The sequence below is a fragment of the Clarias gariepinus genome, chromosome 5 (assembly GCF_024256425.1).
Source record: "Clarias gariepinus isolate MV-2021 ecotype Netherlands chromosome 5, CGAR_prim_01v2, whole genome shotgun sequence".
NCBI lineage: Eukaryota > Metazoa > Chordata > Actinopteri > Siluriformes > Clariidae > Clarias > Clarias gariepinus.
The window spans coordinates 7,765,252-7,791,526 of record NC_071104.1 but is presented as its reverse complement, the minus strand read 5'-3'; the positions used below and the strand labels follow the sequence as shown (position 1 = coordinate 7,791,526).

Here is a 26,275-nt window from a genome sequence, read left to right as displayed (position 1 = left end):
CCCCCCGAAAAAAGGTTTTATTTGGAAACTGCATTTCTTTGAGGCATGAGCTTCAGAGATTTAGTGTCAGGTGTATCATTACAACTTTATTTCTCTAAACCCAATATGTGTCCCACAACTGAGCCTCTCCCTGTGTGCAGGTCTCCTTGTCTTACTGTGCTGCTCACCTCCTACTCTAGTTACCTATTGCAGTCTATTCCCCGAATCCCTGTTGTGGGAACAATTACCAGCAGTTATTGAATCCCCCTTGTTTTAACATCTTTTATAAAAAGTTTATAAATCACCCTCTGATTCTGTTGTGTCCTGCTTTTGGGTCTGCACCTATTCTGACAACTCAGCCAGGTTCTTTATTTCATGTCTTGTTTGATGGGCCCCACATCCTAGGAAAAATACATCGAAGGCTGTTGTAGGATGATGTTGTATACTTAGAGTTGTGATTAAGGGTACAGGAGGGTATACTTTAACTTTTTTTTGTACATAATGGAATTAATAATGCTGTTCAAGGTTTCACATTTTATATAAACATTTTGAAAAAAAAAAAAATGTTTATTTGGATGTGCATTTGTAGAGTGCTACAGAAGAATGGATCGAGCTGTGTAAGGCCAGAGGGATCCCCTGCTCTAAAATTGTGTCCATGAAGCGTTCTTTGGGAAATCCTGTAAAAATCAGAAGCTGGAACATCGCTGGTCTTCCATCGGATAGTTTCTCCATTGACAGTGCCATCATTATCTCGTATGTACTTTCTCAAACCGAAATATACAGGAAATGTAATTCTGATCATGTATTTGCCTGTTATTGCATTTTATGGACTCCTGTATTCAGCACCCATGTGACTCTTAAGACTTGATATTGACTTTCGGTATGACCCGTAAAGAGCTGAAACTACATAAAGAGATTTTATTGTCATTATATTAATACAGTGGCATTTGTTTGGTATCCGTCATGGGTTAGCAGCAATAAAGAAAATGTGAGAATAAACAAAAAAGATAATTCCATGAAAATATAAATATAACAATATATACAATAGAATATATGTGCAGTGGAACTTGGATGGTGTAAACAGTGCAGTGCAAACAGGTATTGTCAAATAGAAGAAAGTATTGCACAAATTATAGAAATTGTCTTTTCAGTCATGGATGTAAAGTGTTCAGTGCATTAGCATTGGGGAATAGCAAATTGGGGAAGAAGGGGAAAAGGGGGATGGAAGAAAGAAGGGGGGGAAGCTTAGTTCATTTCTGTCTGTGGGTGCATGACAATCAAAAAATTCTTAAGCAAAAGATTCTTAAGATTTTTACAAGGTCATGAAATGTCCCCAACATGTTTGTCTTGCATCCCTTCTCTACAGGAATGCAAGGCGTTGGCCTCTGATGATCGACCCACAGGGCCAAGCAAACAAGTGGGTAAAGAATATGGAGAAGGACAACAACCTGTTTGTTATCAAGCTGAGTGACAGTGACTATGTGAGAACACTGGAGAACTGCATTAATTTTGGCAAGCCAGGTAATTTTGAAATCAACAATATTTTTATCAAATTTCAAACAAAAACATAAAATAAACATGTAGTGTGTGTTTCAAGGCACACTTGTACTGTATGTATAAACCCCTTAAAAATCTCTACACCTCCCACCCTCCCTATCCCTACCTTCAAGCCAGCCATACATGTCTAATAAAGGCTAGACACCAGCATATTTAAAAAAGAAAAAGAAAAAGAAGGAATAAGACTAATGAGAAAAGATTAAACTGAATTTATATGAAAAAAGTGAAGGATCACGGATTGAGTAGTAAAACTTTTCCAGGGACAAACAGGACATAATATCCCTGAGCCACTGTGCGTAAGTGGGTAAGATGACATCCTTCCACTTAAATAAAAGAGAACGCAGGAGGTAGAGGGCACCATTGGGACGTGGGGCGATTGTGTGTACTTTGGCAGGGATTAACCGGTTCAGGCGAACACTTTGTAGCACTAAGGTCATGGCACTTCTACATCGCTTGGTGACTTATACAAGAAAAAGGAATATAATTTATGAATCTTCTCTTTTCTTGTAAAATTAAAATGTTTTTTTTTTTACTTTTTATTTTATATATCCTTTACATCTCTTTTCAGGTTTCTCTTTGTATTCTTTTTTCTCTTCTTTATCTTTTTACTCTTTAGTTTTCTCTTTTCAGTTTTCTCTTTTTTTTTCCTATACCAGAGCAACGCTCCCAAACCTGGTGCTCTCTAAATGTTCACACATGGTTCACTGATTTCTGGGGGCTTAAATAATCTACCGGCTGGGAGTAGCACAGTTGCTTTGATTGGCAACATGGCTGGGTCCCGTGCCTATCTGCCTGCCTATAAATCCCCATAGTCATCCATGGATTTGCCCGTCGCATGGTTACAAAATCAGGTCATGTCCAATACATATTAATAAAAAAACACCTCTCTACTTTTCTACAATTATCTCAGCAAGAATCGAGATCTGGGTGTTGCGGGAACGGGGTGTGGACTTAGGAAGAGGCATAGCGTCAGAGGTCATTTACATATAAAGTATTTAATAAAAAAAAATAAACAGAAACAACCACTCCCAAACAGGATATAACAAAACAGAAGCTAAACTTAAACAAGGAGCTACTTACACAAGGAGCTAAACTACATAAGCGAAACACAACACACCAGGAGTCATGAAAGTTAGCATGACACAGAGCTAGAGTATTCACAAAGAGTAACTAAACAAATAATTCACAAAAGGATAACTCAACACATGCAAGACAACCAGAGAAGCCAAACACAAGACTATTTATAAGGAAACTAATTAGCTACCTCGGTTCAGGTGAGCGCTCCAATCACCTGACCGAGGTGCATTCTGGGAAACAGTTCAAAACAGAAAAAAGGAACCACAAAATGGAGTCTCTGCGCATGGCGCCCTCTGGTGGTATTCCGTGACACTGGGTAGGAGCGAGAAAGCTTACTTTGGAGAAATTAGCCCAATGTACAGTACAACCTCAAACTGTAATTAAGTGGCGGGCGTGTAAGGAGGTTAATTTTACTCAAAGTGGTGTGACTAAAATCCATTAATCCACCATATATAGTGGATATTACACGTTTTTGCAGTGGGGACAAACAAAAGAAACTAGCCATAATATTTACATCAGTATGATATTAAAAAGCTATTGAAGCTTTTGAAGATATTTGTCTGACTTACAAATATCTAAGTGAGATTCAGATAAGTTAAACCTTTCAGACAACTGTTTAAACGATGCAAACCTATGATCGATAAAAAAGATCATTGCAAAGCTTGATGCATTTATTTAGTTATTTTGACTTTTGCCTGGATGGTTTAGATCCTTAACATTCCAGCTCACAAAGTTTAAAGAGCTATTCATTGTCCTCTAGAAAAAGTGCAGGTGGGTAAACATAGATAATATTGAAATACCAAGTCAGCCTTAAAACAACGCTGTGAAACACAGAGCGACATATTAAAGATAAACTGTGCACACAGATCTAACATAATGCTGGCTTTGGAGGATTATGTTAGTCTGTTAGAGCATTATGTTTAGACCACACCCCTCTTCCTCCTCTCATACCCCACTCCCCACAACAAGATAGCTGCTGAAAAACAAAGGAGCAAGCTCTTCGATTCTGTGACACTTCGATTTGTCTATGGTCTACCAAACAAATCTTCCTGTGCTCACCACACCATATTATGTATACACTACCATTCAAAAGTTTGGGGTCACTTTCTAACTCCATGATCGTTACTGATTTTTATTTTTTTCTACGTTGTAAAGGAATGCTAAAGGCATCCAAAAAATGCATTAATCTCCTTTGAACAGTTGATAATGAGATGTGTCTGCTGTAAAGACTTCATAACGCCTCTAATCTGAGGTGCTGTTAATTGGTCATTTTTCAGGCCAATGAACTTCTCGTCTGCAGCAGAGGTAGGTTTTGGTCTCGCCCTCCTGGGATGGTCTTTATGAGAGCCAGTTTCATTATAGTGCTGGACGGATTTTGCAAATGCACTTAAAAATACTGTTCTTGCAAGAACTATTACAGAAAGGCTGACATCTGTGTCTTAAAATAACAACTAACTGTTGTTTTTGTTGTTGTTACATAATTACCTAATTCCATATGTGTTATTTTATAGTTTTGAAATCCCCAGTATTGTTGTAGAATGTAGAAAATAAATCACTAAACAAAAACAAAGAAATTTGCAAGTGACCCCAAACTTTTGAACGGTAGTGTATACATATAGTTGGGACACCGAGAGTTTTACAAAAGTGCTACTTAACGATAACGCCACCCTGGAATTTCACCAGGGAATATGTATAATATATTTGTTTTTAGACAGAACAGGTTCATTCTCAGTAAAGTGACAGAAGACGAAGATATAAAAATAACTAAAATTTTATTACAAACATAAAACACTACATCTAACAAACAAAACAGGTAAACAGAAAAAAAGAGAAGCAATTCTCACAAACAACTTTACACAAAAGAGTGGCTAGTCTACGCCAAAATGTCTAAGTACACTGTACAACAGCTGAGGCATGACAATGATCAGGCAATAAGGGGCACAACAAGGCCTCCACAGAACCTTAGGAAGTTTCCTTACACCCATGTATAACCACTCACTTGCATACGCACACATGTGAAAGTAAGACCGCCTTTAGGACTACACACAACTTTAGTCACTCATCTCCTGTAACAAAAGTATGCTATATGTTCCTCTCTGTGTTAGTACCAACACCCTGTAACGCTCGGATCTTATTTTAGAGCTAATTACACGATTAATTAGCGGGGTCTTAAATCTAGATACGGGCTAATATTATTCACTTCCGGTATTATTCACTTCCGTGTTCCACTTCGCGGAGCAAGGAAAGACACACGACAACAACAACTACTAAACAAACCCAAAGTGTATTGAATGTAACTAACAGATAAATAAACAAACAAGGTGCACCAACAACCAATATATACACAATATATAAAAATTTAGACAATGTCAGTAATGTATGCGTGTGTGTGAGTGCGTATGTATAAGTGTTCAAGTCTGTGTTATTGTGAATGTATGGAATGGTGAACTGGAGAAATGCCTCGGCCTCACCGGTAAAGATGTTGAATCCGGGAGCACAAGAAACGGAACGAGAAGAGTATTGAATGTGTCTAATAAAGATTAATCCACTCATGGAAAGTAATCCTCTGTGACTACAAACAAGCTCTCTATCTCTCTCTACCAAAAATGCAACGCGCTTTCATCTTTCCACTCCGAGTCCCTTGCCGGTTCCGGCTTTTTACCAGGACACGTGACCTGATAGGTCATTGGGGTTCCCCCATGGCACAACTGCGCATGCGCGCGAGAGCTAAACCCCGAAACCAAAACACAGTCATTCTGTGTCATGATTTATGCCCTGTCTGCCTCGTATTTCCTTTTTTTTCCACGCTGTCACTTTACCCACGTGCCCAAGTTTTCCCCCAGCCTGTCATGCATCCTTTCCCACGCCCCCCGTTTCCGCCCCGTCTACACACCTGTTTCTCATCTCCTCCGCTGATTATTCCAGTGATTTAAGCACGCGCTGCGCGCTGCTCAGATCGCTGGATTATTGTGTGTATTTATACCTCGATTCTCTCGCGTTTTCTTTCATTGTCTTTCACGTTACGACCTCGCTTTGTTTTTTCTCGTTATTGATTTTTTGCCTGCCGATTTTGATTGTTCGCCTGCCTTTTGATCTCCCGGTTTCGACTCACGCTTTCCCCTTTGATTTACGGCTCCTGTCTCTCGTCCTTTTGGTTTCGCTTTGCCTTGCTGCTTGTCTTCCCGGTTTTGACCTCGCGCTTTTCTTTTGACTACGGCTCTCGCTTCGTGTTTTTGTTTTTGACGCTTCGCTGACGGACTCACGGCATTCGACCCTCGCTCACGCTTTTGACCACGCCCCCACATCTCGATACAGTCATTATCCGCGCTTGGATTCATATCGTTCTGCCCTTCGTCCGTGACAGAATAATCCAGCCAGCTATGGATCCAGCGGCTTCTGACCGTATGAGAGCGGCATTGGAGAGTCAAGGTGCTCTGCTTGGAACTCACCAACAGGAACTGCTCAGCACAAAGCAGTCTCTCGCTGATGTCACGTCCCAGCTCCAGAGGCTCCAACTCTCCCTACAGCAAGGAGCAAACCCCCACGTGCAGCAGGAGCCACGCCTTCCCGCCCCTCCCACCTATGAGGGAGATCCAGGCACCTGCCGCTCCTTCCTATCTCAGTGTTCCCTGATCTTCGAGCTCCAAACCTCCGCTTTTCCAACCGAACGATCCAAGGTGGCCTACGTCATCACGCTCCTGTCAGGACGCGCCTGGGAATGGAGCACACGACACTTTGGGATGCCCACGACACCTGCTGTTCCAATTACGAGGACTTCGCCAGAGAAATGAAGAGGGTGTTCGACCGCTCATGCCACGGCAGAGAGGCGGGCCGAAGACTGTTGAAACCCCGCCAAGGCTCCCGCTCAGCCTATGATTATGCCATTGAGTTCCAGACCCTGGCCCTCTCCAGCGGTTGGAACAACCGAGCGCTATGCGACGTCTTTATGGAGGGTCTGACAGAAGCTCCAAGATGAGCTAATTTCACGAGAGCTCCCCACGTCTCTCCAAGAGCTTATGGATGCACGCCTCCGTCTTCGTAGGCCGGCCCGGTTTTCTCCACCCAGGACTCTGCCGCGACCTCCACCTCTATGAGTTGAACCCCAGGAGGAACCCATGCAACTGGGCAGAACCCGCATCACCCCAGAAGAGCGTCACCGCCGCCGAGTGGAAGGGGCCTGCTTTTACTGTGGAAAACCAGGACACCTGCTCAAGAACTGTCCAGCAAAAGGGGGCGCCCTCTAGTTCAGCTGGGAGCACTAGAGGGCGGGACTCCAAGGAGGCTCTCAGAGCAACGTCATCTGCTTCCCATCTTTCTCATCCATGAGCAACAGACCCACCTTGTGCAGGCACTGGTTGACTCGGGTTCGGATGGCAACCTGCTGAATGCAGCTTCAGCCAAAACCCTGGGTATTACTGCGCTGCCCTTGGAGAACCACCTTAAGGTCCAGGCCCTCGACGGGAGTCCGCTCCCATCTATCACCCACAGAACCCCTCTCATTGGTCTACGGGTCTCCGGCAAACACTTGGAACAGACGTCACTGTTCATCATGAAGGGGTCACATGCCACGGTCGTCCTAGGCCTCCCCTGGTTAACCCAACACAAACCGCACATTGATTGGGTCAGGAACTCGATTGTAGCCTGGAGCCCATCTTGTTCCATGTCATGTTTACGCGCCGCCACCACACCATGCCTTGACCCCGTTCCCACAGAAGAGCCACCAGACCTCACCTGTGTGTCCCCAGAATACCATGACCTCAGGACTGTGTTTAGCAAATCACGTGCGGTCTCTCTTCCCCCCCACCGACCATACGACTGCGCCATTGACCTTTTCACAGGCACCCCCCCCCCCCCCCCCAAGGGCCGTCTTTACTCTTTGTCACCCAAGAAAAGCCAAGCCATGAATCAGTACATCACGGAATCCCTTGCTGCAGGAATCATCCGCCCTTCTCCGGCAGGAGCTGGATTCTTCTTTGTAGGCAAAAAAGATGGTTCCCTTCGCCCGTGCATTGATTATAGGGGCCTCAACGACATCACAATAAAGAACCGGTACCCCCTTCCCCTAATGTGTACCGCCTTTGAACTTCTTCAGGGGGCCAGCATCTTCACCAAGCTCGATCTGCGCAACGCCTATCACCTTGTCCGCATTCGGGAAGGGGATGAATGGAAAACAGCCTTCAATACGCCAACTGGACATTATGAATATCTGGTGGTCCCCTTTGGACTTACTAATGCCCCTGGAGTCTTTCAGGCCTTAATTAATGACGTTCTCAGGGATTTCCTCAATTCTTCTGTATTCGTCTATCTGGATGATATCCTGATCTTCTCTCAGAACCCAGAAGAACACCTTTCAGGCCTTAATTAATGACGTTCTCAGGGATTTCCTCAATTCTTCTGTATTCGTCTATCTGGATGATATCCTGATCTTCTCTCAGAACCCAGAAAAACACCAACATCACATCAGGCAGGTGCTGCAGAGGCTGCTGGAGAATAACTTGTTCATCAAGGCTGAGAAGTGCGAGTTTCACACCATATCTACCACGTTCCTCGGGTTCACCATCAGCCCCAAAGGCATCGAGATGGAACCTGCTAAGCTCCAAGCTGTCACTAGGTGGCCCACCCCTACCTCACAGCAAGAACTTTAAAGGTTCTTAGGCTTTGCTAACTTTTATCGACGGTTTATCCGAGGCTACAGCTCCATCGCCGCCCCTCTAACAGCCCTCACGTCTACTAAGACCCATTTCTGCTGGAACCTGGAATCTGAGAAGGCCTTCAGCGAGCTTAAGAAGCGGTTCACCTCTGCTCCTATCTTCCTCATCCCAGACCCGTCACGTCAGTTCATCGTGGAGGTCAACGCCTCCAGCACTGGAGTAGGAGGCATCCTCTCACAAAGATCCAACCTGGATAATAAGCTGCACCCCTGCTCCTTCTTCTCCCACTGCCTAACTCCCGCTGAAAGTAATTACGGCATCGGAGACCGTGAACTCTTAGCCATCAAGTTAGCCCTGGAGGAATGGAGACACTGGCTAGAGGGAACGGAGGTCCCATTCCTAGTTTGGACCGACCACAGGAACCTCGAGTATCTACGGAGCGCCAAAAGGCTCAATTTTCGGCCAGGCCCGGTGGTCCCTCATCTTCGCAAGGTTCAACTTTTCCCTCTCCTACCGACCAGGGTCTAAGAACACCAAGCTGGACGCCCTTTTGAGACTATTTATGACCACCCAAGACCCTGCTGCAGGTGAAACTATTTTGCCACCCCCCTGCCTACTCGCCGTGGCCGAGCTCGACATCGAAACCAGTGTCAAGCAAGCCCTATCTCATGAACCAAGCCCAAGCAACGTGCCTCCTAACCGTCTCTTCGTTCCCCTTGCTCTGCGCTCTCAAGTCCTGGAGTGGGCCCACAGCTCTAAACTCTCGTGCCACCCAGGCTCCGCCAGAACCCTGGCACTAGCCCAGCAGCGGTTTTGGTGGCCCACCCTCAAGGAGGACGTCTCTAGCTTTGTTTTTCGGCGTGCAATATCTGCATAAGATCCAAGCATGTCAACACGGCCCCAGCTGGCCTCCTCAGACCTTTGCCCATCCCTCATCGCCCCTGGTCCAACATTGCCCTGGACTTCGTCACTGGGTTACCCCCCTCCGCCGGCCACACCTGCATCATGACCGTGGTTGATCGGTTCTCTAAAGCTGCTCACTTTATCCCCCTACCAAAACTTCCGTCCGCCAAGGAGACTGCCGAGCTCATGATTAACCACGTGTTCAAGCTCCACAGCCTGCCTATGGACATTGTCTCAGATCGGGCCCACAGTTCACCTCTCGGTTTTGGAAAGCATTCTGTAAGCTGATTGGGGCCACTCCCAGTTTGTCCTCTGGTTTCCACCCCCAATCTAACGGCCAGACGGAGAGAAAGAACCAGTCCCTCGAAATTGCCCTGAGGTGTATGGCTGCTCGAGATGTTACCTCCTGGAGCTAGTTCCTACCTTGGGTTGAGTACGCCCACAACTCCCAAACCTCATCATCCACTGGTCTGTCTCCCTTCCAGTGCTGCCTGGGCTATCAACCGCCCTTATTTCCGTCCCAGGAGGGGGAGGTCAGTGTCCCATCTGCCCAAGCTTTTGTCAGGCGCTGCAGAAAGACCTGGCTGCAAGCGAGGAGAACGCTGTTACGGGTCGGCAGAAGATACAAGACACAGGCCGACCGCAGACGCTCTCAGGCTTTCAAGTACAGGGTGGGGCAGAGAGTCATGTTTGCCGCCAGAAATATCCCCCTAAAGACCACCTGCTGCAAGCTTTCCCCTCGTTACCTCGGCCCCTTTACCATCACCAAGATAGTCAACCCCTGCGCTGTTAAACTCTTGCGGCGAATTAACCCTACATTCCACGTGTCCAAGCTGCGCCGTCTCGCCTCATGCATCCTTTCCCATGCCCCCCCGTTTCCGCCCCGTCTACACACCTGTTTATCATCTCCTCCGCTGATTATTCCAGTGATTTAAGCACGCGCTGCTCAGATCGCTGGATTATTGTGTGTATTTATACCTCGATTCTCTCTTCGTTTTCTTTCATTGTCTTTCACGTTACGACCTCGCTTTGTTTTTTCTCGTTATTGATTTTTTGCCTGCCGATTTTGATTGCCTTTTGATCTCCCGGTTTCGACTCTCGCTTTCCCCTTTGATTTACGGCCCCTGTCTCTCGTCCTTTTGGTTTCGCTTTGCCTCGCTGCTTGTCTTCCCGGTTTTGACCTCGCGCTTTTCTTTTTTGAATGGCTCTCGCTTTGTGTTTTTGTTTTTGACGCTTTGCTGATGGACTCACGGCATTCAACCCTCGCTCACGCTTCCGACCACGCCCCCACATCTCGATACAGTCATTATCCGCGCTTGGATTCATATCGTTCTGCCCTTCGTCCGTGACATTCTGGGGAACAAAATAACCGTTTAGGGTCGTTTAAAAAGGCCTGGTGGTTTTACTTTTTATTTACCACTTTATTTTTGCCTAAATAAACTAACCCCTTATGTGGCTGAGCTACAACCCTGGTAACACCAGTCACTTTAAGAGACTCCACACCACATCTCACACAAACAAGGGGGACGCCCAATTAATAAAAAAACTCAAAAGAAAAACACAGATACACAACACAGAAATCATAAAAGAAACAATTTATAAAAACTCGTTTTTATGGAAAAACTCCCAGGCAAAGCAGCAGTTAGCTCTCGGCAAACAGTTCCCACACAGCCCCCGATATACGAGTAGAATCCCATGGAACTTACAGTAATTAAGCAGGCAAGCAACTTGCAGGAGAACTATGAACTTGTACACTCTATCTGGAAAACAATATGTCCTACAGAGCGACAGAAATGTGTCTACATGTATACACCCTATAAGTTTCTGTAGCTAACAGGTCTGAATCTGTCCCACGTGACAGACCAGGGACCTCTGAGTCTGTGGAGGGATCACCTCGGACCAATGCCAGCAACAGGGCTTCACTATATGCGTTGTTCTAGGGAAAAACACACTGTATGATGCAGTTATGACACAAAAGGCAGGAGGTGGGACTTATGACACAATACTAACTTGTCACCGAACTTTTATATCTCCTCACTGCCCCCTCATAGGACCACCAATAAATTAAGTAACCAACCAAATGTAAGTAGCACGAGCCTGAGCAGTCCTGCCACATATATATAGAATTTCAACACCCCAATACTGAAATCTAATGTAGAAAAAAGAGAAAAAACTTCCCCAACTCAATAATAATATTACTAAGTAAATAATAACAAAAAGTAAAAAAAAAAAAAAAGAATACTTTCCTGAGATCTGTGGTTAACACTTAAAATACAGCAGTTGTGTACTACATAGTTTTAGGCAGGCTATCTATATATTTCTGGGAATCTTCTACCGAGTGTAGCCACTTCTTCTGTTCAGTAGACAGAGTTATCCGGAGCCATACTGGAGACAGGAAAAAAGGCCAGCTTCCACGGTTGTATAACTCTGTCATAGCATCTCTATGCTTGGCTCGCTGACTTAAAACTTTTGGACCATAGTCTTTCATGATATGAATCTGCTGACCGCAGTATTCCATCTTCCCTCTCTGCCGTGTGTCCCGTGGTTCAGAGGAAAACACATGATAGTCTGCGGCCCTCCCAACTGAGTGGTCCTAATAGCCTTAATGTGGAGCCCCTAGTGACGGGGAGGAATTGGACAAGACTAAATTAGGGAGAAAATGGGGGAAAGATCCAAGAAAAATCTAATAAATAAATAAATAAAAATAAATAAATAAATAAATAAATAAATAATAACAATAAGTGTTTTCCAGTGCTGCTAGAAAATGTAGGCGAGGAGTTGGACCCCATTCTTGAGCCTTTACTGCTGAAGCAGACGTTTAAGCAGGGTGGGAGTGTGTGTATCCGGCTGGGAGACTCCACCATAGAGTACTCACCAGACTTCCGCTTCTACATTACAACCAAACTACGCAACCCACACTATCTGCCTGAGACTTCAGTCAAGGTGGGGTTTAAACACACACACACATATACACACAAGCATTAAAAGACAACAAACATAAAACATACAGTAATTAGACATACGTATATAGCCTGAGAAGGAATGGTCTTGTGCCAATGAATGATACAAATTCACTTTGGATGTTAAGGTGACACTTCTGAACTTCATGATCACACCTGAGGGAATTCAAGACCAGCTGCTAGGTATAGTAGTGGCTAGAGAGAGGCCAGATCTAGAGGAGCAGAAACAAGCCCTCATCCTGCAGGGAGCTGAAAACCAGAGGTATGACTAGAGAAGATCTTGTTATATCTTGGAGAGATTTAGAGTTGTAGAATTTGCTTTGAAGTTTGTGTTTATTTCTTTAGGCTCCTTATAGTTATACTTCTAACAAAACAGCTTTATTAGGCAAAAGAGATGCCTTACAGAGAAAATAAGTTTGTCAAAGAGTTTTTGTCTAAGCAGGAACAAACTCTACCCGAAATCTTATAAAACAAAAAGATATTTTTTGTCCTTGTAAAGGGACAAGGGTAGCAAACATTAAAATTCTGACCCATAATAATATTGGACAATGTTATTGAACAAATAAAGAACCCCGGGGTAGTAAAAATGACTTCCATTTACATTGGAAAGAATCACATAACCCCAATGTTCATTTTACCTCAACTACTACTACTACTAATAATAATAATAATTCACTACAAGACTCTCTCAGTTACTACGTTTGTGACTGAGAGAGTCTTGCCCATTCTACATACTTAATAATTCCTTCCTCATTCAACAGAATGCTTCAGGAGCTTGAAGACAAGATCTTAAAAGTACTCTCGTCATCTGAAGGAAACATCCTGGAGGACGAGGCGGCTATAGAGATTCTCTCCTCCTCCAAAGAGCTGGCTAATGAAATTTCAAAGAAGCAAGCCGCGGCTGAGGTGACAGAAAAGGAGATTGATGAAACACGTTTGGGCTACACACCCATCGCTGTCCACTCTGGCATCTTGTTCTTCTCCATTGCTGATCTTGCAAACATTGAACCCATGTACCAGTACTCACTCGGCTGGTTCATCAATCTCTTTAACTCATCCATCGACAACTCGGACAAGAGCAATTTTCTACAGCAGAGGTGTGAAGCTACATTGTTGTTTTGTTTAGCAGAAATTCTGTATTTTGTGGGCATCCTGTGATTTGTCATTCTGTAGGAGGTTCATATGTTAGTTTTAATTGTCCTAAATAAAATAAAAAAACTGCTCTCTACCCAGATCTGAAAAATATATTTTTTGCCACAATACATGGCAACCAAAAAAGGATTTATCTAAGCAATTAGTAAAAAAAAAAAAAAAAAACTTCTATTGGATAATTGCTGCAGTGATTAATATGCTTCAGGTGGCAACCCACACTATCTGCCAGTATCACCACTAAGCTACATAAATTCCCATTGCTTAACACACAATATGTGCACAATTAATCAGTCATTTTAACTGGTAACACAGTGTGGGTGTGCTGCATTTGAAGAGTCTTTTATGAATCTTAGAGTGGTTTAACTAAACTGGATGTTGAGCTTACTGTATATTACAATAAGATAATATGTTAAACAATTTGTAAATGGTTTTTAAAATAATCATTCATTATGTTTGAATAACAGTAAAAAAATAACATGTATTTATAAACACATTGCACCAAGATTAAAAAAGAATGTGTGTGCGTGGTTGTCCAGATTGCAGATCTTAAAAGACCATTTCACCTACTCGCTTTATGTCAATGTGTGCCGATCACTCTTCGAGAAAGACAAACTGCTCTTCTCCTTCTGTCTCAGTGTCAACCTGCTTAAACACCAAGGACTTGTAAGTACTGCTTTTCTACATGTGTTAATTACATTAAGATCAGTTGGCATACATAATATAATCGTCATTTTAATTACATTTTATTTACATAGCACTTTTAACAATGGTCATTGTCTCAAAGCAGCTTCACAAAATTAAAAGGAAAATTATGGACATGTGTATAAATCATAATGATAAGCAAGCCATGGGTGATGGCGATTGTGGCAATCAAAAACTTCCTTAAATGGAATAGGAAGAATAGGAACTTTGAGAGGAACGAGACTCAACAGGAAACCCATTCTCATTTGGGTGATACGAGATAGCAGTGTGAAACATATGAAAGTTCACTATACCAGAAGATTTCTACTGTAAGTTAACATAAAGTCCGGTTCGGCTGGATGTCATAGAATGTCACCAGAATGAGTCAAACAGATGAAGAAGGCGGGGGGGTCGAAGGGAGAGAGGGGGAGAGAGGGAAGAAAAAGAGGGAAAGAGAGAGCAGAAGAGGAGAGATAACAGTTAGGTCTGGTCACAGTCACATAATGTATAATGTGAATGTATATTTACTGTAGAGTGCAAGCAGAGACTTCGGCAGGACTAACTATGACAGCATAACTAAAAGGTAGAGCCAGAAGGAAACAAAAACATAAGGGCTCCCTGAGATGTAAAGCAATTTATACACTATTTTGAAGGCTATTCCATAATTTTGGGGCTTTGTAAGAAAAAGCTCTGCCCCCAGCTGTTTTCGTAATACGCGGTACTGACAAGCAGTCTGCATTCATTGATCGAAGTAGGCGTGACGGATGGTAAGACACTAGCAGTTTACTCAGATACTGTTGCGCGAGATCGTTTAATGCTTTATATATCAAGAGCGAAATTTCACAGGGAGCCAATGCAGTGAAGATAGGATAGGGGAGATGTGCTCATATGTTCTGGTTCTAGTGAGGACTGGACTAGCTGAAGCTTGCTTATGCACCTAGTTGAATGACCAGACATTAAGGCATTAAGGCATTACATGGTAACTCCAACCTAGAGGTGATAAAAGCATGAACTAGTTTTTCTGCATCATTTAGCAACAATATATGTCTTATCTTGGCAATATTATCTTGGACTCTATAATTACACCAAGGTCATTTACTGTTGCACTTGATGGAACGGATAAAAAAGTAAATAAACAGATCTAAAGTTAAAGTGTGATCTAAAATTTTACTTCTAGCTGTACTGTATGTGGTCCTATGACTAGAACTTCTGTCTTATCAGGATTAAGCAGAAGGAAGTTAATTAGCATCCAATTTCTTATGTCCTGCACACGTTGCTCAACTTTAGTAAGCTGTTTTTTTCATCAGGTTCTGCTGAAACATATAACTGTGTCATCAGCATAACGATTAAAACTAATACCATGCTTACGGATTATGTTGCCCAAAGGAAGCATGTAAAGGAAAAAAAGCAATGAACCTAAAACTGAACCCTGTGGAACACCAAACTTCAATAGAGAACATGCAGAATAATCACCATTTAAGTCTACATACTGATAACGATTAGTCAAGTATGATCTGAGCCAGGAGAGGGCTGTTCCCTTAATTCCTACTACATTTTCTAATCTGTGAAGAAGAATACTATGATCAATGGTGTCAAAAGCTGCACTGAGGTCAAGTAATACAAGCATAGTTACACAACCCTGATCAGAGGCCAATTGGTGGTCATTTACTACTTTAACAAGTGCTGTCTCTGTGCTGTGATGAGGCCTAAATCCTGACTGAAACAGTTCATGTATGCTATTTTCATGTAGATCGAGCATAGCTGATCCGCTACTACCTTCTACTAGCTACTATCCGAATTAATTATTCTCAACAGGGGTTCTGTTATTGCTGGTACTATCTGTTTAAGAAAATGTGTCGGTATAGGATCTAATGTACATGGCTAATTTAACATCTGCATCAATTACATTGTTCAGTTTTAAAGTCTCAATTTTATGCCTAATATTAACAATTTTATTATAAAGAAAACTTCATGAAAGCCTCACAATTGCATGATGTTGTTGTGGAGATTTCTGCAGTGGTCTTATTTCTGGTTAATTTGTTATGGTATTAAATAAAAATCTAGGATTATTTTTGTTGTTTTCTATAAGAGTGGAGAGATACGTTGATCTAGCTACACTAAGAGCTTTTCTATAGTTCAGGATGCTCTCCTTCCATGCTATTTAAAATACTAACAATTTAGTTTGACACCATTTACGTTCTAATTTCCAAGGGGTCTGTTTTAAAGTGCGTGTGTGATCATTATACCAGGGAGCGAGTTTCTTATATCTAATAAGTTTTCTTTTAAAGGTCCTACACATCATATTTTTCATTAAATGTTAATATGATCTTTAGGGTCCTGATGAAAAGTTTGTATTATACGTTAATTAAAAATTCAAAATTATTGTGTAAAAAAACCCACTAATTTTACCTGGTAAAAACTAGCTCTGTTCTCAGCAACCTGTTTCAGTACATGCTAATTTAAATGCTCATGACCTCTACTAACCCCCCCCCCCCCCCCCCCCCCCCCCATTCTGTGGGGCGTGTCTTCACAACAGATGTGGGGTATAGCCACGGATGTGTAGTCCAGTGCGGGCAATGCTTTGGACTGCATTACCCACAAAGCATTGCCCACAACGCAGTGCTTTGTGGGTAATGCAGTCCAAACTGGAAAACGCTGGATTATAGAGCCCGAGCCTGTTTTCTTTAGTCGTTTTTGGTTTGATTTAAGTACGGAACCTACACGGAAGTTTGTAATATCGCTTGACAATGCAGAAATTAAAAGAATGGACATGCATCGACTCGATTTGTCTTTCTCATCACTGCATGGGCATGAATTAACGGGCTGTTGCGCTGTCGCGAGCAACAACAACAAAAACCGGAGAAGCTTACTGAGAGAGATACGGACGCGATGTGTTTTCTGATGTGTTTACATGACTTCTTAATCTTCGACAGACATCGTTATAAACCATCTAACGTTACAAGGGTAAGCATAATATAGTTTTCCGACTACGTACACAGTTTGCAACTAGACAATCACCTTAATGCATTGTTTATTATAAACGGGCGATTAGGGATTATATAGAGACGGATGTACACAGAGAAGAAGCCATAACCATGCACTCCGCATTCATCGTGATTATTAGAAAAGGCGATCTGCAAAGAGTCATAGTAAAATAAATCACACTCACCGAGCCTGGTGAAGATGAAGCAGGAACACGAAGCGTTAGTACAGATCCATTTTTTTAGGAGCAGCTTCCTAGTAAAACCTGCTTTATATTGACCCGCGTTTATAAAGCAGTCTGGTGAAAAATGATTATCGCAAACATGAACGCATTTAGGTAAATCAGCGGGGACGTTAGCTTTAAAAACTAAATTCAGCCACTGCGTCCTCAGTGGCTCAGATACCTAACACTAGGTAGGTACCCTAGGTCACTAACCCTAGGTAGTGAATGACAACTGCTGTGTTCGCTATTACACCCAACAACAGTACACAACACTCGCTTAGGCGCCATTTTGCTCCAGCGGCGAAAAACAATGGCCGACAGCTTCTTCTCACTCGGGGCGGGTCTTTGCTAAAACACCAGTGTCAATCAACTTGTGTAGGAGCGGCCTCTTGTGGTGTGGCGTCACACGGCAAGGCATTTGAGATCGGCCTGATTTCAGAAGGGGCGTGTTATTGGAATAAATGGAAAGAAAACCACTGGGCGGCTCTTTATCATCGTAGAGTGGTTGTGTACGCATTTTCCTAACACACAGTTCAGTCCAAACAGCTTAAAAAAGTGCATGTAGGCCTTTATGACCCCTTTAACTGGAGCTACATTATCTAAGGTATAACGAAATGTCAACTCTAAATATTCAGTCGCCTGATCGAGTTCTGCTGGGTCAGACGGTGATCCAGTCAAAGTTGCTAACTCTGGGAGATTACTGATAAAACTCTGTGTGGTAGTTGATGTGAATGTACGTTTAATACGGTAGCGCGGCGCTGTGCGTACATAATTACTATGACACACTTGAACTGGGACAAGATAGTGATCTGAGTTAACTTCAGACAGTGGAATTGTGAATAAATTTCTTATGCTTAATCCGAAGAATATTATTATTATTATTATTATTATTATTTTGGATTTTTTTATATGTTCCCCTAATTTAGTCGTAGCCAATTCCTCCCCTTCACTAGGGGCTCCCACATTAAGGCGACTAATACCACTCAGCCGGGAGGGCCGAAGACTATCACGTGTTTCCTCCAAACCGCGTGATGTCAGCCGACCGCATCTTTTCGAACTGCTTGCTCACGCACCATTAGGGGCGGAGTAACACGGAGTAGCCGCTCCTTCCGTGTGCACGAGCTCACAGATGCCCCTGATTGGTTGTAGAGCTGTGATTAATGTGGGAGCGCGAGTACCTCTCTTACCTTCCCCCTGAGAGAGCTCAGCCAATCAGCTCTCTCTAGACAAGAGGAAAACAGCATCACCCGGGGTTCGAACCAGCGTCTCCGGATGATAGTAGTGTGACCTGCTTTATGAGTCGGTCCTACTGCACACTGATTTACTCCTACTGAGTCCAGTATGGACATAAATGCTGTTCTCAGATGGTCTTCTGGATTCTCAAAATGAATATTAAAATCTCCAGCAATTACTGTAACACTTTGTCTACAGAAACGACTAGGTTTAAAGGGAAATCTGCAAATTCACTAAGAAATTCAAAGTACGGCCCTGGAGGTCTGTAAATGACAATTAGTGGAATCGACTGAGCTGACTTAATATTTGCAGCTACACTTGTTATGTTACTATAGAGAACTTTAAATTAATTAAATTTGTGTCCGTGTTCTTGTAAAATAGTCAAATTATCATTGTGAATAACTGCGACGCCTCCTCCTCTACCAGTTAGCCGAGGCGGGTGTATGTAGCTGTATTCAGGAGGACTAGCTTCATTTAAAGCTACATACTCGTCCTGTTTAATCCAGGTTTCAGTTAAACATAATATATAAAACTCCTGGTCTGTGATAGTTTCATTAACAATAACTGCTTTTGATGCGAAAGATCTAATATTTAACAATCCTAGCTTCAGATCAGAGGTGCCGGCTGCGCATTTAGTATGATTTGAGTTTGTGGTCTTTATGTTAATTAAATAATTAAAACAGACTTTCTGAGACTTTCTACATTTTTGCTTAGCTCGAGGAACAGACACAGTCTCAATACAGTGAACCCTGAGTGATGACTCTATGCAGCTAGCAGACGGTTGGTTTAGCCTGTCTTTCTGCTCCCTTGCCTGGGTTCTGGATTGTCACCAATTAACTAGGCCTCTTCTGAGACTATGAGCTATATTACAAGAAATGAATTCAATTTAATTCGATTTTATTTGTATAGTGCTTTTAACAATTGTCATTGTCGCAAAGCAGCTTTACACAATCAAAAGAATTATTTAAGTCAAATCAAATCAAATTCTAATTTTATTTGTCACATACTGTACACAGTCATACACAGTACGATATGTAGTGAAATGCTTACATAACCGCCTGTGACCTTAAATAAGAGAGAAATACAAATAAGAGAAAAATAAAAAGCAATAAAAGCAATAAATAAATAGTTTAACTATAAGAAGTTAGACCAAGATATAAACATTTTCAAAAATATACAAGAAATATAAAACTTTTCTGTATAAGACAAAATACATTTAGATTTGGATGCAAATAAGAAGTAAAATAAATGGAAAATGTCCAGAAGTGTGCAAATGAGCATTGTGAGTTCAAGTGTGCAATATGCAATATGTGTGCAAATGTTGCAATGTATGTGCAAATGTGCAGTGTCCATTGTTGTCCAGTCTACAGTGTATTGTGGTGTGTGCACAGATGAAAAATGTCCATGAGTGACCATTTCTGTGCAATGTTGCAGAAACATTGAAGAAACACAGAGATGATTAAATTCAAATTCAAAATTCAAATTTTATTTGTCACATACACAGTCATACACAGTATATATGCAGTGAAATGCTTGTACGACCGCCGGTGACCTTAAAAAGAAAATAAAAACTATATATAAGGAATAAATATTAATAAAAAGAAATGAAATACGAAAGAAAATAAATGTAACTAGTAAAATAAACAAACTGTACAAATAAGGGCATAATAAAAATATTGCAAAATATAGAAATATAGGAATATGGGGGGGAATATATATATATATATATATATATATATATATATATATATATATATATATAAAATTTTTTAAGTGTTTTAAAGTGGCAATGGCTGTGCAAATATGCATGAAAAGTCACTTATGACAATGACTTATGAAAGTGTCATGTGCAATGGCAGATATATAAACATGTATTGTATAAAAGTGACTTATGAAAGTGTCATGTGCAATGGTTTCAGATATGTAAATATGTATTGCATGAATGTGTCCATGATTGTCCAACAATGTCAATGTTTAAAAGATATTACTCCTGTGTGGTGGTGTGATTGAGAGACCTTATCGCCTGCGGGAAGAAGCTTCTCCTCAGTCTCTCTGTGTTGGCCTTCAGGGAGCGGAATCACTTCCCAGACCGCAACAGAGAGAAAAGTCCATTGTTGGGATGGCTTAGGTCCTTCAAGATCTTCTGGCCTTGGTCCAGCACCGCTTGCTGTAGATCAAGTGCAGGTCAGGGAGCTCGGTGCGAATGATGCGCTCAGCTGATCTGTAGAGTTCGTCTGTCCTGCATGGTGCTGTTTCCAAACCAGGTTGTGATGTTTCCCGTCAGGATGCTCTCTATGGGTCAGGATTAAAAATTCCTGAGCAGCTTAGGGGACAGTCTAAAGTCTCTCAAGCGTCTGAGGTAGTAGAGACGCTGCCGGGCTTTTTTCACCATGGTGTTGATGTGACAGGACCATGACAGGTCCTGCGTGATGTGAACACCGAGGTATCGGAAGCTGTCCACTCTCTCCACTGGGCTCCTGTTAATGATGGGGGTCTGGTAGTTCCTCTACTGCTTTGTACTAAAGTCCACTATCAGCTCCTTTGTCTTGCTGACGTTCAGGAGGAGATTGTTCCTCTGGCACCAGTTCTCCAGATTTACAATCTCCTCTAGGTAGGCCAACTCATCATTGTTGGTGATCAGGCCCACCACGAGAGTGTCGTCAGCAAACTTGATGATGGCGGTGGAGTTGGTAGTGGCCACGCAGCCGTGGGTGTACACAACCCTGGCGGGCTCCAGTGCTGAGATTGAGTGAGGCTGTGACAGGAACAATAATGGATTTTTTGAAGCATGTGGGGATCGCCGACTGAGATAAAGAGATGTTGAATATCTCTGTAAACACAGGTGCTAGCTGGTCTGCGCAGGCTCTGAGGATACGACCTGAGATGCCGTCTGGTCCTGCTGCTTTCCTGGGGTTCACTCCTAAAGGCTATCCTCACGCCATGCTCGGTGATGATGAACGCGTTTTCGGTGCTGGCAGTGTCTTCCTGTCTGTAGCCGTTAGTGCCGCTAGAATTAGCATTGCTAACATCTTTAGCTGCAGCCTCTGCCAGAGTCGCGTGTGCGTTTGTCATACTGGATGTTGGTGTTTTATAGTCCGTAATTGTCCTAAGCCCCTGCCACAGGCTCCTAGAGTCACTCTGTTGAAGCTGTGACTCTAGATTTCTCCCGTAGCGCTGCTTCGCCTCTTTCACCGCCTTCCGGATGTTATACGACGCAGCCTTGTACGGTTCCTTGTCCCCGACGCAAGTCCCGTGTTATAGGCAGCTGTGTGAGACCTCAGAGCGTCGCAAAGGGTTTTATCCACCCACGGCTTCTGGTTGGGAAACGTTCTGATAGTCTTTTTCTCCACGGTATCATCCGATGAATCCCACAACCTCTTCCGTAAACGCACTGACGTCATCATCGGAGCTGTTTTGGAACATGTCCTAGTCTGCGTCATCGAGTGCATCCTGTAACACGGCCACCGATTGGTCCGTCCAGCGCGCGACCTCCCTCTGAACCGGAACTTCCTGTCTTAGCCTTTGTTTGTATTTTAGCATGAGGAAGATGGCGGCGTGGTCGGATTTACCAAACGGAGGACGAGATTGTGCCTTGTAGCTGTCCTTGACCATTGTATAGCAGTGGTCCAGGGTCCTTTCAGCCCTGGTGGGGCAAGTGATATGTTGATGAATCTCCCATCTCCTCCACACATGAATAAAAGTTTGAGGTTGGCACTGTTAAAGTCTTTGGTCCAGCACCGCTTGCTGTAGATCGAGTGCAGGTCAGGGAGCTCGGGGCGGATGGTGCGCTCAGCTGAACGCACGACCCTCTGTAGAGCTCATCTGTCCTGCATGGTGCTGTTCCCAAACCAGGTTAAGATGTTAAGGAGGTTAAGGAGGTTTCGCGTCGCGTCCATTGTTCTCCCTCAGGATCACACTCGGCCAGCTCGGATCCGGAGTTAAAAACGTTGAATTGTGAGTACATTGTATATCAATAGACACAAGAGTGTCTCTATCATACCTAATGTACTCAAGGGTGGTGATTTTGCCAATTAGGCACTCCAAGATGGCGCCGACACATACAAGTCTGTATGGAATGTTTGCATGAATCAAGATGAGCAGATTGTCCCTGGTGAGTAAGCCGCGGGCGACAGTGGCAAGGAAAAATTCCCTGAGATGGTAAAAGAAAGAAACCTTGAGAGGAACCAGACTCAACACTGAACCCATCCTCATTTGGGTGAAACAGAAAGCAGAAATTGATCTGCATTTATACAGTGTGTTAGATGGCAGGCAGTTCAGCTATAACAGTTGATGTTAATTGATGTAAATATAGAGTCCAGGTAGTTATTGGAGACAATAGCAATCTTGAACTATTGAGAAACCGCAGCCAAGTCAAGTCCTTAGAGAAACAGCTGTCAACAACAGTTGATGGGTCATACAGATCCAGAGGGCAAAGGGAGTCTGGAGTACTGGCAGCTCAGGAATGACATGTGTAGCTTGACAGAGAGAGGAAAGAGAGAGAGGGGTAGATAAGGAAGAGAGAGAGGGGGAGAGAGAACAGAAGAGGGGAGAGCAGAAGAGAACGAGAGCAGCACCTTCCTGAGTGAGATGGACACCGTCCCACCCTAACAGGCCAGCTTTGCCCTCAAAGGTCTTCCAGTTATCTATAAAGCTCACAATATTTTCGGAGCACCATATCTCAAGATGCCTCAAGATCCTTGCGAGGTTGGCTTCTGTCTACTCGAGCTGGCAAAATCTTCAGATGCCTTGGGATGGGTAAAAAAAGAAAGAACAGGTGGCAAAGAATTAGCATAGCTGCCATGGATGATGTTAGCAGCACTAGATGAGAGTGTGCATTTTGATGTACCGGAGTACAAGGTTCTGTGATGAATTATGTGTGTGCCAGGCTGAAGAGATGGTGTCTTAAGTCTACTTTTAACCTGGAAGACTATAAAATATGAAAACGCTCTACCCCCTTTAGTAGATTTTGATATTCTGGAGAGCTTTTTGGTATTAATAATGTTAGAATTAATAATGTTTAAAAGTGGCTCTCCAGCTGTATGTATAACTTCTTTTAGTAATCTAGTTGAAATTGGAATCGGAACATAAATGTTAAAGTCTCTTACTATCAACTCTTTAAGGAAATTGACATAGGGCCCCAGGGGTCTATAAACGGTGGCCAGAGCTAGATATGGCAGGGATTTATTATGTGTTAGTGAGTGCAGCATTAGGATAAACACTCCAAATAATCTTGACCAGGATCTTTGATATAACTTTTTGTTACACAATGGTGGGTTCATTTTGTAGATTGATGAGAATGAGTGGCGCTTTCTGCTGACGGGTGGTGTGGGTCTCGATAACCCTCACATTAAACCCTGCAACTGGCTGGCAAAGAAATCCTGGGATGAGATCTGTCGCCTGGATGAGCTGGATGCTTTTAAAGGCCTGCGTAAGGACCTGGGACGCTTCAGTGATGGATGGAAAGAAGTGTACGACAGCAAGGTTTGTTTAATAATTTACCCCACCCCATAGTCGTGTAGAAATAGATAAAAAATATGGTACGGTAAGTAATAGATGAGATTATGAGTTTATCTTTTAATTTATTTTATTGTGTTTATGTTTTAAGTAATAACTATGTGTGTTTGTTAAACAGGATCCTCATCACGCACATTTCCCTGGAGAGTGGCAAGAGAAACTAGTACAATTTAAGAGAATGTTGGTAATACGCTGCCTGAGACCAGACAAGGTAAAACAACCAAGCACAAATATATGCCAACACATAAGTTTTTAGTGCTAAAACCTAAAACCTCTTGATCTACAGTATGCATGTTTCCCTTTTTTTCCCTGCAGATCATTCCTATGGTGCAGGAGTTTGTGTCCAGCAACTTGGGACAGCAGTTTATTGAGGTGCCTCCCTTTAACCTGGGGAATGCTTTTTCAGACAGTCACAGCTGCGCTCCCCTCATCTTCATCCTTTCACCAGGCTCTGACCCCATGGCAGCTCTGCTGAAATTTGGAGATGAACAGGTTAAACATTAATCCTACTTTTCAATATTTTTTTAAAGAAAGTGTAATATTTTACACCAAAGTAAGATACTCCAAAATTATTGTATTTAAAGCATGTTCATTTCTCAGCAGTATTACAGCTTAATGTTTTGTTACAGCTTTGTTTTGTATGCTTAGCGCTGTGCCTTTTCATGTTGTTCAAAGGGCTTCACAGGCAACAAGCTGACCTCTTTGTCACTAGGACAAGGCCAGGGTCCCATTGCAATGAATATGATTGATGCAGGAATGAAGGATGGTACCTGGGTGGTGTTGCAAAACTGCCACCTAGCCACTTCCTGGATGACAACGCTGGAACGAGTTTGTGAGGTACTACTGAATAACATGGTGTATTTGTAGTGTTACTTGAATGGAACTTTTCAACAGAGCCTGGATTAAGTGTTAAGAAGAAATGGCTCAGATGATAACAGTGTAGAGAATGACAGCTTTTGAATTTTAAACATTCCTAATTTTTTTTGTTAATGAATATGATCAATACATTATAGATGCTTTGTTGCTATACTAAGAGAATTTTTGACCTTCTTTTCCTCTAGGAGCTCAACCCAGACAACACTCATCCAGACTTCCGTCTGTGGCTCACGAGTTACCCCTCACCTAACTTCCCTGTGGCTGTCCTTCAGAATGGTATCAAGATGACGAATGAGGCCCCCAAGGGCCTGCGTTCTAACATTGTCGGCTCCCTTAATATGGACCCCATCTCCGATCCAGAATTCTTTGACAGCAACTCAAAGCCGGTAAGTCAGGAGTTTTATAAAAGGGTTATAACATGTTTTTTGCACTTAGGTGTCTTATTGTTAATTGTGTGGTCACAGGTTTTGTACACATTTTATTTTTTGTATGTATGTGTTTTAGGCAGTGTTCAAGAAGCTTCTGTATGGCCTGTGTTTCTTTCATGCTCTTATTCAAGAGCGAAGGAAGTTCGGACCCCTGGGCTGGAACATCCCTTATGAGTTCAATGAAACTGACCTTCGTGTTTCAGTTCAGCAACTGCATATGTTCCTGGACCAATATGAAGTAAGAATACACACACACATACACACATACATAGTGAATACACCTCTGCTCCTCTGCACAGTCCATCAGTTCTCCATCCTCTCCCCAATCAAACAGTTATGTGAGACTACATCACTCTTTCTTATAATTAAAACACCCTATACAGAATATAAATATCATATTCCATATATACATGCTGCCTACTTAAAATTATTTTATTAATTCCACATCCCTAATAAAATAAATTACACTGTAGACAAAACTGTTTATGCTTATTGTCATGGTTACATTCCAATGCAATTACATAATATGAGGGGCCGTAAATTGTGTTTCAATTAAAATTATATGTATATCAACATTAGAACTTATATTGACATTAACTACACATACAAATAAGGAGGAATTAAATAATTGTTTAATTATATACATTGTTGGTTCCCAGTTTACAGATCACCACATATAGGAACAATCTTTATCTCTTCCAGCTGGACTATATAAGCTGCTTAATTAATTGTTTTTGCTTTTTGCTGTTTTTTTTTATTTTAGGATGTGCCGTTTGATGCTCTGCGCTACATGACAGGAGAGTGTAACTATGGAGGACGTGTGACAGATGACTGGGACCGCCGGACCCTCCGTACCATCCTCTCCATCTTCTACATAGATAAGATCATTGAAGATCCAGAATACAAGTTTGACCCAAGCGGGATATACTACTCACCGCCTGAAGGAGATGTAATATCTCGCACACGCACACAGATCTCTTTTTTGGTTACTATTAATGTGTAATGTTAGATTTACTCATATTAACAATTTCAATAAGTTTTTTCACTAACTCTTTTGCA

At 42.6% G+C, this 26,275-nt stretch overlaps 1 protein-coding gene across 1 annotated transcript in view; it reads left to right on the top strand.

The window, feature by feature from the left end:
• LOC128524003 (dynein axonemal heavy chain 7-like) overlaps positions 1–26,275 on the top strand; it is an 85,750-nt gene that overhangs the window by 49,994 nt on the left and 9,481 nt on the right. The window contains exons 44-56 of the mRNA XM_053496264.1: positions 569–732; positions 1,346–1,500; positions 11,920–12,110; positions 12,256–12,389; positions 12,889–13,224; positions 13,816–13,942; positions 23,685–23,879; positions 24,031–24,123; positions 24,228–24,404; positions 24,588–24,749; positions 24,974–25,174; positions 25,293–25,454; positions 25,980–26,165. Of these exons, the coding sequence (XP_053352239.1) occupies positions 569–732; positions 1,346–1,500; positions 11,920–12,110; positions 12,256–12,389; positions 12,889–13,224; positions 13,816–13,942; positions 23,685–23,879; positions 24,031–24,123; positions 24,228–24,404; positions 24,588–24,749; positions 24,974–25,174; positions 25,293–25,454; positions 25,980–26,165 (2,283 nt within the window). The remainder of the gene's footprint in view (positions 1–568; positions 733–1,345; positions 1,501–11,919; positions 12,111–12,255; positions 12,390–12,888; positions 13,225–13,815; positions 13,943–23,684; positions 23,880–24,030; positions 24,124–24,227; positions 24,405–24,587; positions 24,750–24,973; positions 25,175–25,292; positions 25,455–25,979; positions 26,166–26,275) is intronic.